The 16,931-nt window shown below is 43.7% G+C and overlaps 1 protein-coding gene across 6 annotated transcripts in view; it reads right to left on the reverse strand.

The window, feature by feature from the left end:
* LNPEP (leucyl and cystinyl aminopeptidase) overlaps positions 1-16,931 on the reverse strand; it is a 160,531-nt gene that overhangs the window by 84,395 nt on the left and 59,205 nt on the right. For 2 of the 6 annotated variants that reach the window (XR_012670987.1, XM_075137409.1), the window contains exon 1: positions 3,465-4,094. The exons of 2 other annotated variants lie outside the window; for them this stretch is intronic. Coding sequence is in view for 3 of the 4 variants with exons in the window: in XM_075137409.1 (XP_074993510.1) it covers positions 3,465-3,483 (19 nt within the window). In the remaining variant the exon portion in view is untranslated. Of the gene's footprint in view, positions 1-3,464; positions 4,095-16,931 lie in introns of those variants that run through there. 2 more of the 6 variants (XM_075137408.1, XM_075137405.1) reach the window with 2 other exon arrangements.

A 16,931-nucleotide genomic window follows, 5' to 3' on the forward strand; every position in this document is an offset into this window, starting at 1 on the left:
GGTAAAATGATCGTTCAGAAACATATACAATCTAAAAATAAAAGCAAAACGCTTGCAAAATATTTTGTAATATTTTCCAAAAGAGAGATGCCCCAAATTATATGACATATCCGTTTTAGTCAGTATTTCATTTTTTTCTTTTTTTTTAGTGAAACTGTTTAGGTAACAAATGACTAGTCAGAATTAATAAATTCTGCTCATTAATTTGCAGTTTCCAGTTCAGAGGAATTTGAGATCATACAACTAAGAAAAAAAATTATGTGCAACAAGGAAGTCTTCCATGCACTTTTAATTACACTTTGATTATTCATATTTCTAGAAAGGTCTCAAATTAAAAATAGTCACGTAAAATAGAGGAATTTGTCTCAAAAAGTAAAATCTTACCAGTAACCATTTCTAAAACATTTACTAATTTATAACATCTATAACATTTCAGGGGAAGTTCAGACTGGACATTAGGAAAAGGTTCTTCACGAAGACAGTGGTTGGTCACTGGAACAGGGTCCCCAGGGAAGTGGTCACAGCCAAGTCAGTCAGAGTTCAAGGAGCGTCTGGACAATGCTCTTAGTCGTATAGGTTAGTTTTAGGTAGTCCTGCAAGGAGCAGGGAATTGGACTTAATGGTCCTTATGGGTCCCTTCCAATACAAGAAATTCTAACTCAGCTATTCCAAGCCCTAAAAATAGATCTGCAATTAAGTGTTCTTTCAGAGCTACAGACCTCACATATTATCTCAAACTAAACTCCTGAGCAGGAGGGAAGAGATAGCAAAGATCTCTGCAAAGAGGATTGGACCTAAATTTCCAGTAAATGGGTGGGGCATGGGGAGGGTGAAGAAAAATCTGAAATATTTTTATTTAGGTTATCTGAGTATTTCCACTGGAGAAACTATTCAAACAATAAAGAGTTCAGCACATCCACTAGCATTTCAAGGAAAGGATAAGGGTTTCTTTGACTTTTTAATAGAATTATGGATGTGGTTTTGCCTTTATTTAAAGAAAAGAAAAAAAACACCAAATACTGAATTAGAAAAAGTGATCTTCCATATCCACTATAATGCATTTGCTGCCTTAAAGACTATTTTAAGATACACATCCATTCTGACAGAGCTCTACATCAGTACAGTAAAACAAGAAATTGTCTTCCTGTCAGTTTGACAAATGGGCGTCAGAGTTCTGAATCCAACTGAAATGCTTTTGGAAAATCTTAATATTCAGTCTGTTTCCTTTGTTTTACAAGGGTAAAAGCCCCAAAGAGGTAAGAGAGCTACAAATGTAATATTCCTACAAATATAAGTTTCCTGTGATAGCCATCTTTTACTCTGAATTTACATTGCACTTTGCACAGGAAATCAACATACACACTCACAAACAAAACTCATTATACTGTAAAAGACAAAACAAAAAACCTTTCAATTATCATGAAGCACAGTTTATTTGAAAGATTTGATGCCCACAAAAGCTTGCAGATCACCAGCCATGGAAATCAAAACTCTATGCAAAAAGCCAATAGTGTAAGCATCCTCTTCATTTCAGATTTTTAGCAGCTGCTTTGAGCACCAAACATGCCTCAAGATCATCAAAATAATGAGCAACATCTCTGCTCTGATATTGCATATTTTCTTTAGTGTCCCTTCCAGCAGAGCCAGCTTTCTGGAGGAAATTTATTGAACAGCTTCAGCTTCAAATTTTCTTCCCAACAGTCTCACCACCATCTCCAGGCTTTTCATTTCAGCAAACAAAACTAGGAAGCACGAACATCGCTTCTCAGTAGTAGCACAAAGTACCTTTGAGCTGTATGCTTAGGCCCACACCGCCATTTCTTCTAGTTGCATGGATAAAGAGCAGAATGTTTTATTGCACAATGCAGTCACAGTATTACATCAAACAGACTTTTAAAGCGGTAACAACATAACAGCTGCCTCTTTCAAAGGGAAAGGACTTAGCAAGATGACTTAAAAAAAAATTCTCCCCAAAACTGCATTGCTATTAAAGACAAGGTCTTTTTACCATGCATAAAGGAATGCAGATTACAACCCTGTGATTGCCATAAGCCATAGTTGAAAGATCTTCTACTAAGGCCAGGATTAAGTACAAAACCAAAATATCAACTGCTTGTACAAACTGTAATTTTAACATGACAACCCCCCCTTCATAGAAATGTAATTTAAAAAAAAAAAAGGAGGAAAAGGTCCATCTTGCTAGTTAAACCAACAAAATATGCCCAGAGCTCATAACCTTCAGATTCTAAAAAAAGCAGCATATAAAGGATAGGGAATTTTTAGTGTATTTGAGAAGAGGGAAGAACAAGGTAATGGCAATATATTTCTCAAGCAAAACAGAAAATATACTTTTTACTGCATGGGGTTTTTCTTAATTTGGCAGAAGTTTTGTACTCTGAATTGGCAGGTGACTGAGGAGTTAAAATATAATGCAACAAACTCTACCTCGTGCTTTAGCTATTGCTACCCAGCATGCTCATCATTGAACAGACCAAACCCCACTTGTAATAAAAGTGCTGCATTTTCAACAGGAAGGCTGTTGTTTTACCCAGTGTCTTGTTCTAATTCCATATTTGGCTATGGTCTTGTGTCTAACCAAACATACTTTAATTTCAGTTTGAGCCGAGATCTTCATTTCCTCCTCTGTACAGCACGGGTAGAATGTGTTACTAATACAGAGGCAGTAGAAACACAGACCTCACATGGCTTCATTTCAGTCATAAGAACAGGATGCATACACACTGTTGTATCACGATGACAACAAACGCTCCTGTATTGCTTATCTCAAAGCTGCAACCACATTGTTATTTCAAGCACTTCTGTCAATGCACGGATAATTCTGAAAGATTTCTGGCTTCCAGGAACACCCTTAAACGTTGTTTCAAACACCCTAGATCCTCCTGCATTTTATTTCTCCTCTCCCTCGCTGGAAGGAGACACTGTTTAGAGTGCCTCGATCAAGAAAACGGCATAAATAGAAGGTTTGGCTCCTCCTCCCCATTAGAGAGTCATGGTGGCTTTGGCACTTCGGACACATATAAGGCTTTTTACCCGGAGCAATAGCGAGAGTATAGAAATTGCCCCGGCTTCGTAGTGTCCGTTATCTACTACCGTGAGAGTATGACCGGGCAATAAAAAGTGCAACAGTACCGAAAAAGAGAGGGAGCCTCCTCTCACCCTCCTAGTTAAAGACAAGTGTGCCTAATTAACCCAAATAAAACAAGACCTGAGGTAATTTCCACGCCGCGGACCATGGGGGTTGCACGACTAAGAAGCCTCCCCTATTCCTCTGGGCAAGGAGCTGCCGCCGGGAGCCCAGATGCGCCCGGGCCCTGCGGCGCGGCGGACCCTCTGCCGGGAGGAAAGACAGGCCTGCCCGCGGGGAGGCCGCGCGCCCCCGTCCCGGGCTCCGCCGCCGGCTCCGGGTGCGCTCGCTTGCAGCGCGGCTCTGCCGCCATACTCACCGCCGGGAAACGGCTCCATTTTCCTCCCGGAGTCAGCCCTCAGCCCGCGAGAGCGAAGTCCTGGCGAGGGGGGCGCAGCCACGACTCCTCACTCCTCCTCCTGCCGCCACATGCTCCCAGGACGGGTGCTGCCTCGGGCTCCGCCGAGCTGCTGCGGCCCCTCACGCCGCAGTAACTGCCCACCGACCCTATACCGCCCCTGCAGCGGCCGGGGGCACAGCAGGCTCAGTCCGCTGCTCCCTGCTCAGCAGCTTTTTCAGCGGAGCGAGCCCGCACCAAACATCTTCCGCCCGGCCCTCGGCGCCTGCTTCTGTCTCACCCCGCCGCTGGGCACGCTGCACCGCCTACTCCTCACACAGACCCGCCTCCCTGTACGCGTCGCGCGCGGGGAGGCGGGAGCAGGCGCCGGATCGGCCGCAGGCCCCAGCGCGGCTCTACGAACCGCGGGGGAACGAGTGTCGGGATGTCTGTCCCCTGCCCTCTGCGAGTCTGGGCTACTTCAGGCGTGTCAGTCGAATGCCAGCCGCTGGCGTGCCGCTGTAGAGGCGGAATGACCCGGCCGCAGTGGTATCCGAGCGCTGCCCCGCAGTCCTACGTGTGGCTCTGGGGCGCCCCGGCCCGCTGCACAGAGGCCCCGAAGGCGTCTGACGGCCGTGGCAATGCCGCTGGGCCGGGCCAGGCCAGCTTTGCCTGCATCTCACCGCCGTGCTCCGTTCGTCGCGATTTACCCTTAATTTTTATTTTTACCCTTATTACTGCCTTACCTGCCCCCTGCTCCCTGACTCCTACACTTCTGCTATCACATGACTGACTAAATACCATTTTTTTCCTTAATACGGCACTGGTCGTTGGAAAAGAAGAAAATGGGAGTTTATTAATCCTGAAGAACATAAAATCTAAAGCCCCTATATTTATTTTTGGGGGGAAAAAAAAAAGAGAAGAAATACAAGTTTAACTGTTCTTTCGGGGAGGGAGGAGATGAGAGCCAGAGATCCACAACAGCTCAGGCCCTATTCCCAGACCTGTACCTGTTCTCACTGTTTCATAAACTTAGAAGTGCACTTTTTCACACCTTAGAGTGTTTCACACACTTAGTAACATTGACAACCCTGTAGCATAAATTAGGTCGTAGTTATGTTTCATGCTAAGTCCTTGGAGTGTAATGTTAGCCCTAGTATTGGGCACAGAGCTATATGAGTTTTAACAGCCATTTACTTACCAATGTGTTTTTAGACACTCCTTAACATGTGGTAGCAGCCCATCCTCAAAAGAAAAACTTATATTATTAAATTATTAAATCAGCAAAGCATTTCTTTTAATAGCATGAGATGTCCTGAGAGCTTTCTTTTCTAAGCAGTGACCCTGCCTGGCCTATATTTAGATATATTAAAGAAACGTTAATAACCATGTAGCTGACTCTGCAGTGCTGGGATCCTACACAGCATCATGCAAATACTGCAGAGAGGCCTGAATAACTTTTTTTTGAGCTCCTCATCACTTGCTTTCATTATTCTTCATTTTTGCCAATCCAAAATCCTTAATTAGCATGATATATCTCTGTGAAGCAAAAAAGCTAAGATAAGACCGCATTCCATTACAACGTGCAGAAATTTCCATATCTGGATTTTCCTATTAAAATCAAGTTTTAAGAGAATACAATGGGAACTGTACATACAGATGAAGTTAGGTACAGAGGACACTTCACAGTAGCATTTATTTGCATCTTTCCAATATTAGAAGAATGAGTGTTTCAGTGTAATTTTGTATAACATCATTTAGAACAGAATTGAAGAGAATTGAAGGTCCAGCTTTGCTGGAGTTGTTAAAAAGCTAGAATTTCTACAATAGAATAAAAAAATCTGTGTCCAGAAGTTACAGATCCTTTCACTATAAAATACAGGTTTAGTTACAGTTTAGTGGTACGAGTGATTGATAAAAGTAAGGAATGTTAAATTGGTTCTTTTTTCAGGCCTTAAGTCAACTATTACCACAATGTGTTGTGGTTTTTTTTTTTTTAGGATTGTGCTGGTTTTGGCTGGGATAGAGTTAATTTTGTTTGTAGTAGCTAGTATGGGCTATATTTTGGATTTGTGCTGCAAACAGTGTTGATAATATAGAGATGTTTTCATTACGGCTGAGAAGTGCTTACACAGAGTTAAGGCCTTCTCAGCTTCTCATGCTTTACCAATTGAGAAGGCTGGAGATATACAAGAAGCTGGAAGGGGGCACAACCAGGACAACTGACCCAAACTGGCCAACGGGATATTCTATACCATATGGGGTCATGCTCAGTATATAAACTACGGGAAAGGTAATCAGGGGGCCACTGCTCAGGGATTGGCTGGGCATCGGTCCACGGGTGGTGAGCTACCATTTTTGGTTTTGTTTTTTTTTTTCATTTGCATCACTTGTCTTTCTTGGGTTTTATTTCTCTCTCTTCTTGTTATCTTTCTTTTCAGTACATATTATTATTATATTATTTTATTTCAATTATTAAACACTTATCTCAGCTTATGGGTTGCTAGCATGCCTGCCTCTTTCTCATATTTGAAGACCTGCTTTCCCTAAAGAATGCCTGAGATATTTCAGCTTTTAAATGGCAGGAAACATGACACAGACCTTCTTTGTTCTGGTTCATTTTGCTGGTGAGAGGAACAGAGATTTCGCCACATGAACATTACCAGTGTCAGGTAGACACTTGGGTGCCTTTGACCCAGTGGAAAGTCTCCAGTTGTTTTCAGCCAGATCTGCACATAAGAAGAAGCTACATTGTAATAGGATGTAGAGCTTTGTAGTTGAGAAGTTGCCAGGACTCCAGGGGTTTGAAGACAAGGGAGTTACTTCCTCAGTCTTGCTAAAACATGTCAGTGGTAGCTCAGAATCAGGTGTGAGACTGGTGAACCATTTGGCTGGTTCAAGCTAAAGCTTGAGCAGAGATAAGGAACCGGGAAGTTCTCTTTATTCCTTGACTGAAGTAGTTAATACTACTGATTAATGTGTTAATTTCCTCTTTAATGTAAGGTTTTGTATTTAAAGCTAAAATTGTTTCATTGCTGTGCATACTACTCTGCATAAATCTGACACCCACATACCCTGCCAGCAGGAACTACAGCTGTTGATAACCACTGTCTGTTCAGAGTATTACCCCAAGCATCCATAGCACTGTGTTTACAAAATAAATATCCTTATCTATCTATCTATGTATCTATTTCTACAAGTGTATCCATACCTAGGAGAAGCAGCTGCTTCCACAGAAGAGTCATTGCTATGTATTTTATGTTGTCACACAACATATCTTTCAGCAATATTTACTAGATCTACATTCCTTTCTGAATAGATTGTAGTTAAGTTTATGCTGTTACCTTGCCTCTCTCTGTCCTCTTTCAGAAGAGGACAACACCACTTGCATTTATCTTAGGGAAAACATCTCAAGGGCAATAAAATTTCTACCAGTTAGATGAAAATAGATCTCAGAGGGTAAGTACCATAAGTGCCTCGATAAGAAAAATTTTTCAACGTGAACTATATATCAGAGAATACTTGCATAGGAACACTTATAATTGTGCATGTAGAGGTACATAACAGAGGGAACATTTAAGTATGCTAATGCAAGAAAAGTTTCTACAAAGAATTTGCAATGAGTTAAGATATGCAAAGACAACCACATCTCATTTAGCTCCATTGCTCTTAAAATTATTTACTTTAATTTGCTTAACTGGGTATTTTCTTAGAGCCCAGCAAATTTTTTATTCTCTAGAACAAGGATTTGGCAGGATGCCAATTGCAGTCCCATTCTCAATAGCCACATAGAAATAAACAACAGTGGCATATGGGCCTCTAGAGGGATTACAGTGCTACATTACAGATAAAAAAACCAAGCTCAGATGTATTCTAAGGAGGAAGAGTCATGACAGGGTTAGAACATTAGAACATTTTATTGTAGTACAGACACTTTGCCTGTAAATGCTTTTCCAGCTTTGCTGTTTTTGTTTAAGTCATAAAAATAAATAAACTACTGTAAAAACTTCCAGGTCCTGAAATTAAATAAATACATTTTTCTCTTTTCCTTGGAATATTTCTAGTATGTTTGTATCTTGCCTCTAAACTGTAAAGACTTACATCTAATTTTTGGGTTCTGTTTTTTTTTTTTTTAAAGCATGTACGAGCTAGAAATTATCATGTACTATTAATATATCCCCCAAGTAACACAGAAGTAACTTGCCAGCTTTTGTGTTCAGAATGCTACAGGGCATGATTCAAAAGTTGCTTTTTCCTTAGGTGAAATTAGCATACAGTTAAGCACACGCAAGTGGAAAGAACCCTGGCTGCTAGGGTTGAATATATACTTAAATTAAATCCTGAAAATATTGGCAAGACTTTATGCTTTCTTGTTGCCTTGAGATGCTGTAAGTTAGATTACCATGGTTTAAAAGATGCCACTGACATGTTGTCCTGGTTCCGGCTGGGAAAAAGTTAACTTTCTTCCCAGTAGCTCCAGGGTGTGCTGTTTCGGGTTTGGTATGAAAGAAGCATTGATGGCCCACTGATTCTTTGGTTGTTGCTGGGTGGTGCTTGCACCGGGGACTTCTTTCTTTTCTGGCCTCCCATGCCCTGCCAAGTGCAGGGGAAGCTGCGGGGGAGGGGCACAGCCGGAGTGGTTGACTCAGCTGGCCAATGGGATATTCTATACCATGTGACATCATGCTCACTATAAAAACCAGGGTTGGAGCGGGGTGGGGGGGCTCGTCCCCCGGTTCGTGACATGCGGTCGGTGAGCAGTTGCATTGTGCATTGCCTGCTTTCTATATTCTGACATTGTTGTTGTTATCATTGTTGTTATTACTGTTCTACTTCATTTTATTTCAATTATTAAACTGTTTTTGGCTTAACCCGCGAGTTTTCTTACTTGTGCCCTCCTGATTCTCTCCCCCATCCTACCGGGGGACGGGAGGAGGTGCGGGTGAGCGAGCAGGTGTGCCGTGTTTAGTTGCTGGCTGGGATTAAACCATGACAGTCCTTTTTTGGTGCCCAACATGGGGCAAAAAGGGTTGAGATAACAACAGATTAACTAGAGTGTATGAAGGAATTTATATCTCTTAACAGTTGCTGGTCACAATATTGATTCATCTGTCCTCGATATTAATTTATCTGATCCGCACCATGCTCTTGTTTTTACTGTACCTGTTAAAGATTGGTGTTGGGTTTTGTAGTCTGCTGTGTTCTGCAGTGATTAATGATGTTTTGCCTGGGAGATTTGTTATTAAAACACTGGCATTGGGGGTTATTTGGTATCTGGAATTTGTAATGAAGCCGCTACTGTATTTTGGGTACCACCTCATGGAGACCATTAGCAATTACACCTCTTCCCCTGAGAGAACTTTTATGGAGGAAATAGAGAATGGCACCCTCACTACCTTCCTCTATGATGTCATCTCCTTCGTTAAAATAACTTGTCAATACCTTGAGCATCCCTGGGTAGTTAAGATACATCTATTGGTACTCCTTGGGAATATTGTTGCGGTTTTATCCAAGGTTAATAAGCAATTTAAGAATGTCATCCAGAGATCCGCCCCAAGGCTGGATAGTTATGGCAGGGTGAGTGGGATAGCATGGGCAAATGCGTAGGACTGTAGGCACCCCCAGTGTTTTTGAACTTCACCCCTGAGCAAGTGCAGAATCCTGAAAAATTAGTAGAATATTTGGAAGAAGTATGCTGTCACCCTGGCCATTCTAGGGAGACACAAATCACTGCAACATGCTGGGGCCTGGCCCACGCCTACCGAGCCCTGTTTAACACTACTCAGAACCCCCAAGGGGAAGGAAAAGTCTCTGCATCTGATAGCAAAACAACAGGCCCTGTGGCTACCCCAACCCCCACGGCAAGCACTGCGGCTACTCCACCCCTTGCGGCAGAGAACCAACCTGTCCCGGTATCAGTCACCCCTATACGACAAAGACAATGAATAAGAAAATCAGCTCATTTAGAAAGGGATGAAAGTGAACCAGGGCCATCACAAGAACAGGAGGAGGAAGAGGCAGAACCTGTAAATGAGATGGTGACCACCCGATCCCTATCTCTGATTGAGCTGCAAGATATGTGAAAAGACTTCAGCCGTCGTCCAGGTGAGCACATTGTCACCTGGCTGCTCCAATGCTGAGATAACAGGGCCAGTAGCCTGGAATTAGAGGGTAGGGAAGCCAAGCAGCTGGGATCCCTTTCTAGGGAAGGGGGCATTGACAAAGCGATTGGACAAGGGGCACAAGTCCTCAGCCTCTGGAGGTGACTCCTGTCAGGCGTGAAGGAAAGGTATCCCGTCAAGGAAGATATTATATGCCACCCAGGCAAGTGGACCACCATGGAGAGAGGTATCCAGTACCTGAGGGAAATAGCCGTGCTGGAATGATTTTTGGTGATCTGAACAACGAGCAGCTATCCAAAGATCCAGATGAAGTCAACTGTACCTGACCCATGTGGCGGAAGTTTGTATGGAGTGCACCAGCGTCACATGCAAACTCATTGGCAATAATGACCTGAAAAGATGGAGGGGAACAAACAGTGGATGAATTAGCTGGCCAACTCTGGCAATATGAAGAAAGTCTCTCTTCCTACCTACGGGCTTGGGAGGAAACTGTCTTGGGAGGTCCAGCAACTCAAAGAGGATATGTCCTGCTCCCCACCTGCACGGGCCAGTGTCTCAGCCATTAGGAGCAAGCGTCCCTCTGCTCAAGGGAGGACATATCGTGGGTACACACCCTGGGGCACCCTGTGGTTTTACCTGCGTGACCACGGAGGGGACATGAGGAAGTAGGATGGAAAATCTACCTCGAACCTAGAGGCACGGGTATGTAAGTGGCAAGGAAAAATAACCACAAAAGGGGGTTCTTCCAGGAAAACTGCTGCTCCAGTCTCCAGTGAGCAGTTCCCCAGACAGAGTAGAAGGGATTATTCCACTTCCGATCTTAATAAAGAGACTTCGGATTCGTACTTACAAGAAGTGGGTAGCGAATATGATGACCAGGACTAGAGGGGCCCTGCCTCCAGCCAGGTGGAGGAAAGGGACAACGGGGTTTGTGTGGGGACTGTGTGGATTCGATGGCCTGGCACATCAGATCCACAGGAGTATAAGGCTCTCGTAGACACCGGTGCACAGTGTACCCTCATGCCATCAAGCTACAAAGGGGCAGAACCCGTCTGTATTTCTTGAGGGACAGGCGGATCCCAAGAGTTAACTGTATTGGAGGCCGAAGTGAGCCTAACCGGGAATGAGTGGCAGAAGCACCCCATTGTGACTGGCCCAGAGGCTCTGTGCATCCTTGGCATAGACTACCTCAGGAGAGGGTATTTCAAGGACCCAAAAGGTTACCGGTGGGCTTTTGGTATAGCTGCCCTGGAGACGGAGGAAATTAAACAGCTGTCTACCTTGCCTGCTTTCTCAGAGGACCCTTCTGTTGTGGGGTTGCTGAGGGTCAAAGATGCTGATCGCCACCACAACCGTGCACTGGCGGCAATATTGCACCAACCGAGACTCCCTGCTTCCCATCCATAAGCTGATTCATTGACTGGAGAGCCAAGGAGTGATCAGCAAGACTCACTCACCCTTTAACAGTCCCATATGGCAGTGCAAAAGTCCAATGGAGAGTGGAGACTAACAGTAGACTATGGTGGCCTGAACGAAGTCACGCCGCCCTTGAGTGCTGCTGTGCAGGACATGCTAGAACTTCAATACAAAGTGGAGTCACAGGCAGCCAAGTGGTACGCCAACAATTAATATCGCTAATGCATTCTTCTCCATCCCTTTGGCAGCAGAGTGCAGGCCACAGTTTGCTTTTACTTGGAGGGGCATCCAGTACACTTGGAATCGACTGCCCCAGGGGTGGAAACACAGCCCTACCATTTGCCATGGACTGATCCACACCGCACTGGAACAGGGTGAGGCTCCGGAACACCTGCAATACATTGATGATGTCATTGTATGGGGCAGCACAGCAGAAGAATTTTTTGAGAATGGGAAGAGAATAGTCCAAATCTTTCTGAAGGCCGGTTTTGCCATAAACCAAAGTAAGGTCAAGGGACCTGCACAGGAGATCCAGTTTTTAGGAAAATACCAGCAAGATGGACGTCGTCAGATCCCAATGGATGTGATCAATAAAATAACAGCCATATCTCCACCAACAAGAAGAAGGAAACACAAGCCCTCTTAGGCATTGTGAGTTTTTGGAGAATGCATATTCAAAACTACAGTCTGATCACAAGCCCTCTCTAACAAGTGACCAGGAAGAAGAACGATTTCAAATGGGGCCCTGAGCAACGACAAGCCTTTGAACAAATTAAACAGCAGATAGTTCAGGCAGTAGCCCTTGGGCCAGTCTGGGCAGGACAAGATGTAAAAAATGTGCTTTACAAGGCAGAGACAGGGAGAATGGCCCTATCTGCAGCTTCTGGCAGAAAGCACCAGGGGAGACTCGAGTTTGGGGATACAGAGGATCTGATGCCTGCTACACTCCAACTGAGAAAGAGATATTGGCAGCATATGAAGGGGTTCGAGCTGCTTCGGAAGCGGTTGGTACTGCAGCACAGCGCCTCCGGCACCCTGACTGCCGGTGCTGGGCTGGATGTTGAAAGGAGGGTCTCCTCTACACGTCATACAACCGATGCTACGTGGAGTTAAGTGGGTCGCGCTGATCACACAACGGGCCCGAATAGGAAACCCCAGTCGCCCAGGAATCTTGGAAGTGATCATGGACTGGCCAGAAGGCAAAGATTTCGGAATAACCCCAGAGGAGGAGGTGACGCATGCTGATGAGGCCCCACTGTATAATAAACAACCAGAAAACGAGAAGCAATATGCCCTGTTCACTGATGGGTCCTGTCATCTTGTGGGGAAGCATCGGAGATGGAAGGCTGCTGTATGGAGTCCTATACAACAAGTTGCAGAGACTGCTGAAGGAGAAGGTGAATCGAGTCAGTTTGCCATCCAGCTGGCTTTGAATATTGCTGAATGAGAAAAATGGCCAGTACTTTATCTCTATACTGTCTCATGGATGGTGGCAAATGCCCTATGGGGGTGGTTACAGCAATGGAAGCAGAACAACTGGCAGTGCAAAGGTAAACCCGTCTGGGCAGCCGCATTGTGGCAAGATGTTGCTGCCCGGGTAGAGAACTTGGTTATAAAAGTACGTCACGTAGATGCTCACGTACCCAAGACTCGGGCCACTGAAGAACATCAAAACAACCAGCAGGTGGATCAGGCTGCTAAGGTCAAAGTGGGTCAGGTAGATCCAGACTGGCAATATAAGGGTGAATTATTTATTGCTCGTTGGGCCCATGATACTTCAGGCCATCAAGGAAAAGACGCAACATATAGATGGGCCCATGACTGAGGGGTGGACTTGACCATGGACACTGTCGCACAGGTTATCCATGAATGTGAAACATGCGCTGCAATCAAGCAAGCCAAGCCAATAAAGCCTCCGGGTATGGAAGATGGTGGTTGAAATATAAATATGGTGAGCCCTGGCAGATTGATTATATCACACTCCCACAAACCCGCCAAGGCAAGCGCCATGTGCTCACCATGTTGGAAGGATCCACAGGATGGCTGGAAACATATCCTGTGCCCCATATCCTGCCACCGCCAGGAACATCATCCTGGGACTTGAAAAGCAAATCTCATGGCAACATGGCATCCCAGAAAGAATTGAGTCAGGTAATGGGACTCATTTCTGAAACACCCTCATAGACACCTGGGCCAAAGAGCATGGCATTGGGTGGGTATATCACATCCCCTATCATGCACCAGCCACCGGAAAAATCGAACAATACAATGGGCTGCTAAAGACAACACTGAGAGCAATGGGTGGTGGGACATTCAAGCACTGGGATACACATTTAGCAAAAGCCACCTGGTTAGTCAACGCTAGGGGATCTGTCACTCGAGTTGGCCCTGCCCAGTGAAAACCCTTACGTACTGGAGAGGGGAATAAAGTCCCTATAATGCACAGAAGAAATATGCTGGGCAAGACAGTCTGGGTTACTCCTGCCTCTGGCAAGGGAAAACCCATTTGTGGGATTGCTTTTGCTCAAGGACCTGGGTGCGCTTGGTGGGTCATGCGAAAGGTACACACCCCCGGTGTGTACCTCGAGGAGATATAATTTTGGGTGAAAATAGCCAATGAACTGAATTGTATGATGTTAATTGCTATATAATACTGTATGTCATCACTTCTGTGGCTGCTATATGTCACATCAACGGTATTGCAGTAAAAATCACCTAGATTAATGAAGAAGGAACTCTGATGAAACCGAGCAAAGTGCAACGATAATAGAACCAGACAAGCGCAGCAATAATGGAACCAGAACTGGCCTCAGCGTGCAACAATCCAACACCACACACCATCTCTCCTGCCCTGAAAGACTGTTATGACAGATGGAGCCCAAAGTCATGGACTAAATGAACTCAATGGACATTTTAGAGGGATGGCCCATAGACTAAGGGAATGATAGCTCTGTGTGTATATATATCAAAAGGCAGGAAAAGCAGTGGTGATTAATTGGAGTTTATTGGAAAAAGTGAGACTTGGGCATGATGTAGATGGTATATAATAAGGGGTGGATACTGTCCTGGTTCTCACTGGGACAGAATTAACTTTCTTCCCAGTAGTTTGGGGTGTGTGCTGTGTTTAGGGTTTGGTATGAGAGGAATGTTGATGGCCCATTGATGCTTTGGTTGTTGATGAGTGGTGCTTGCACCAGGGACTTTTTTTTTTCGACCTCCCATGCTCTTCCAAGTGCAGGGGAAGTTGGAGCGGGGGAGCATAGCTGGGGCAGTTGATCCAGCTGGCCAATGGGGTATTCTATACCATGTGACATCATGCTCAGTATAAAAACTGGGAGGGGAGTTGCTTCCCTCCCCCAGTTCACGACACGAGCAGTTGCATTGAGCATTACCTGCTTTGTGTATTCTGTTACCGTTGTGGTTATTGTTGTTACTATTACTGTTCTACTTCAGTTTATTTCCATTATTAAACTGTCTCTGTCCCAACCTGCGAGTTTTTCTATTTGTGCCCTCCTGATTCTCTACCCCATCCTACTGGGGGACGGGGGGGCTGAGCGAGCAGCTGCGTGGTATTTAGTTGCTGGCTGGGGTTAAACCATGACAATTATTCACTGTCTGTACAAACAGGCCTGTTGACACCCCCCCCATCTATGTCATGCCCAGGTCTCACTTTTTCCAAAAATTCCAATTAATCACCACTGCTTTTCCTGCCTTTTGATATATATATACACAGAGCTATTGTTGTCCGAAAAGCGGATTCGTGCCCGGCGTGCAAGTAACCAATTCCACACGCTCCGGAGAGATATTGTTTTATTCAGGCCTGGTGCTCGGTGGACTTGCCACAAATCAAGCACACCTGGTCTAGTCACCTTTCTGTTTATATCCATGCTTCTCATACATATTTTAAATTTCCTTGTTACATATTCATTACATTTCCGAGAACTAATTATAATATTACATCATCTTAAACACATGCGCACTAAAGCCTGTAGGGTCTTCTTGGGGGTCTCGGGTGGTCTCTGGTGGTCGGCAGGGCAGTGAACTCTTCATGAACTTATTTCCTCTTTACCTTATAGGGTCGCAATTTGTCCCTGAGCCATGCTTGGACCACGTCTGTTTATAGTTTCCATAGCTAAAATTAATTATCACTACTTCTAAAACACACACCTGTTAGGTAACTGACTTCTAAGCAACAAGTCTTCATTGTTTAAAGTTACAGAAGCGAGCAATATAGAATCCACAACAAACTAAACTATCTATCACCATAGTGTTCTTAAATTAAAACATATACATCTTGATCTCCTCCAAACAAACACCCACTCACTAGCTTCATCATTCTGGTTTCTTATTAACTGGTCTTTTAACCCAGTTCTGGGTGAGGGCTATACACAGGATGATAACACTTTGAAGATTAATGTTGATTAAGATTAACATTCACAATTCCCCCCTTTGAGACTTATGATGTTAAGCATCATGAGTCTCACAATACTTCTTTTCTACAAAAAGATACAAATTGAATCATACAACATATAATCATAACTAAAATAACGATCAGTACCACAAACAAAAATAATTGTTTAAGCCAATTTAAATTTGGAAGCCACGAGAACAACCAAGAAAATCTAATCCTTCCAGTTCTTTAAACTCATATGCCAAATCTTTTAATTGTTGGATTTTCTTCTCTACTAACTGTGAATTATCACTTAAATTAAAACAACACATTCTTTTAAATTCTTCACAGCCGTGATTGTGTCTTAAAAGTAAATAGTCAATTGCAGCCCTGTTTTCAAGTGTGGCTTCTCTTATTTGTGTCATTTCCATACCAATAGTCGAAAGTGCTTGGGAGGTATAATTTATATCTTTTCTTACCAAACAAGAACTATACATCTCTCCCACAGAATTTTCGGCTGCAATACAAAAGGAAGACATGTTGGTTACTTCTCGGGCTAAAAGTTCCCAGATATTTCGATTTCTATAACAAAAATTGAGAATCAATCTGACTGATCGTTATTATTAACAACAATACATTCCACATCTTCCCTCTCTCTCTAATTTAATTCTGTTCAAAATCAAATTGTTACACTAATTTAGCAGCATCTCCAGTATCTCATTGAACACGCCGCAAAGTTAACTTCAATGGTTCCTTAAATACAGATGTCCACAGTCCAGGTGGAATTTTCTTAATCCTCGTATAATGAATCCAAGAATCTATTCCTTCCAGTTTCACAGCAGTGTTTGTTGTTAACAGCACCTGGAAAGGTCCTTTCCACTTTTCTCCAAGAGGGTCATCCTTCCACATTCGCAAATAAACTTGATCCCCTGGATTAAATGAGTGTACTGGAAATTCAAGAGGTAAAGGTGTCTTCAAAGGGACATACTTATGCAAAGAATTCAACACCTTACTCAAAGATAAAAGATATTCAGTTAATACTTTTTCTCCTATTACATGCGTTTGTTTAGATCTTCCTGTTAGATTAAGGATCATAAGGTTTACCATACAAAATTTCAAATAAACTTACTTTTTCTCTAACTCTCGGGGTCACCCTAATTCTTAACAAGGCAAATGGTAAAGCTTCAGTCTATTTCCACTGAGCTTCTGGATATATTTTAGGAATTTGTTTTTTTAATATTTGGTTCTTCACATTTTTAATAACCTCTGCTACAAAATGTGGGCCTCTATCAGAGGACATTTCTAAAGGGACTCCAAACCTTGAAAGTATTTCTTTCAACAAATGTTTCACAACCTCGTTTGCCTTGTTGGTTCGACACGGGAAAGCTTCCGGCCATCCAGAGAAGGTATCTACCAATATCAATAGATATCGGTATTGGTTACATCGCGGTAACTCTGAAAAATCTATTTGCCAATACTCACTGGAAGTTATGCCTCTTTTTACCTCTCCAGGAGGGGGTC

This window comes from Calonectris borealis, chromosome Z (genome assembly GCF_964195595.1).
Source record: "Calonectris borealis chromosome Z, bCalBor7.hap1.2, whole genome shotgun sequence".
NCBI classification, from domain to species: domain Eukaryota; kingdom Metazoa; phylum Chordata; class Aves; order Procellariiformes; family Procellariidae; genus Calonectris; species Calonectris borealis.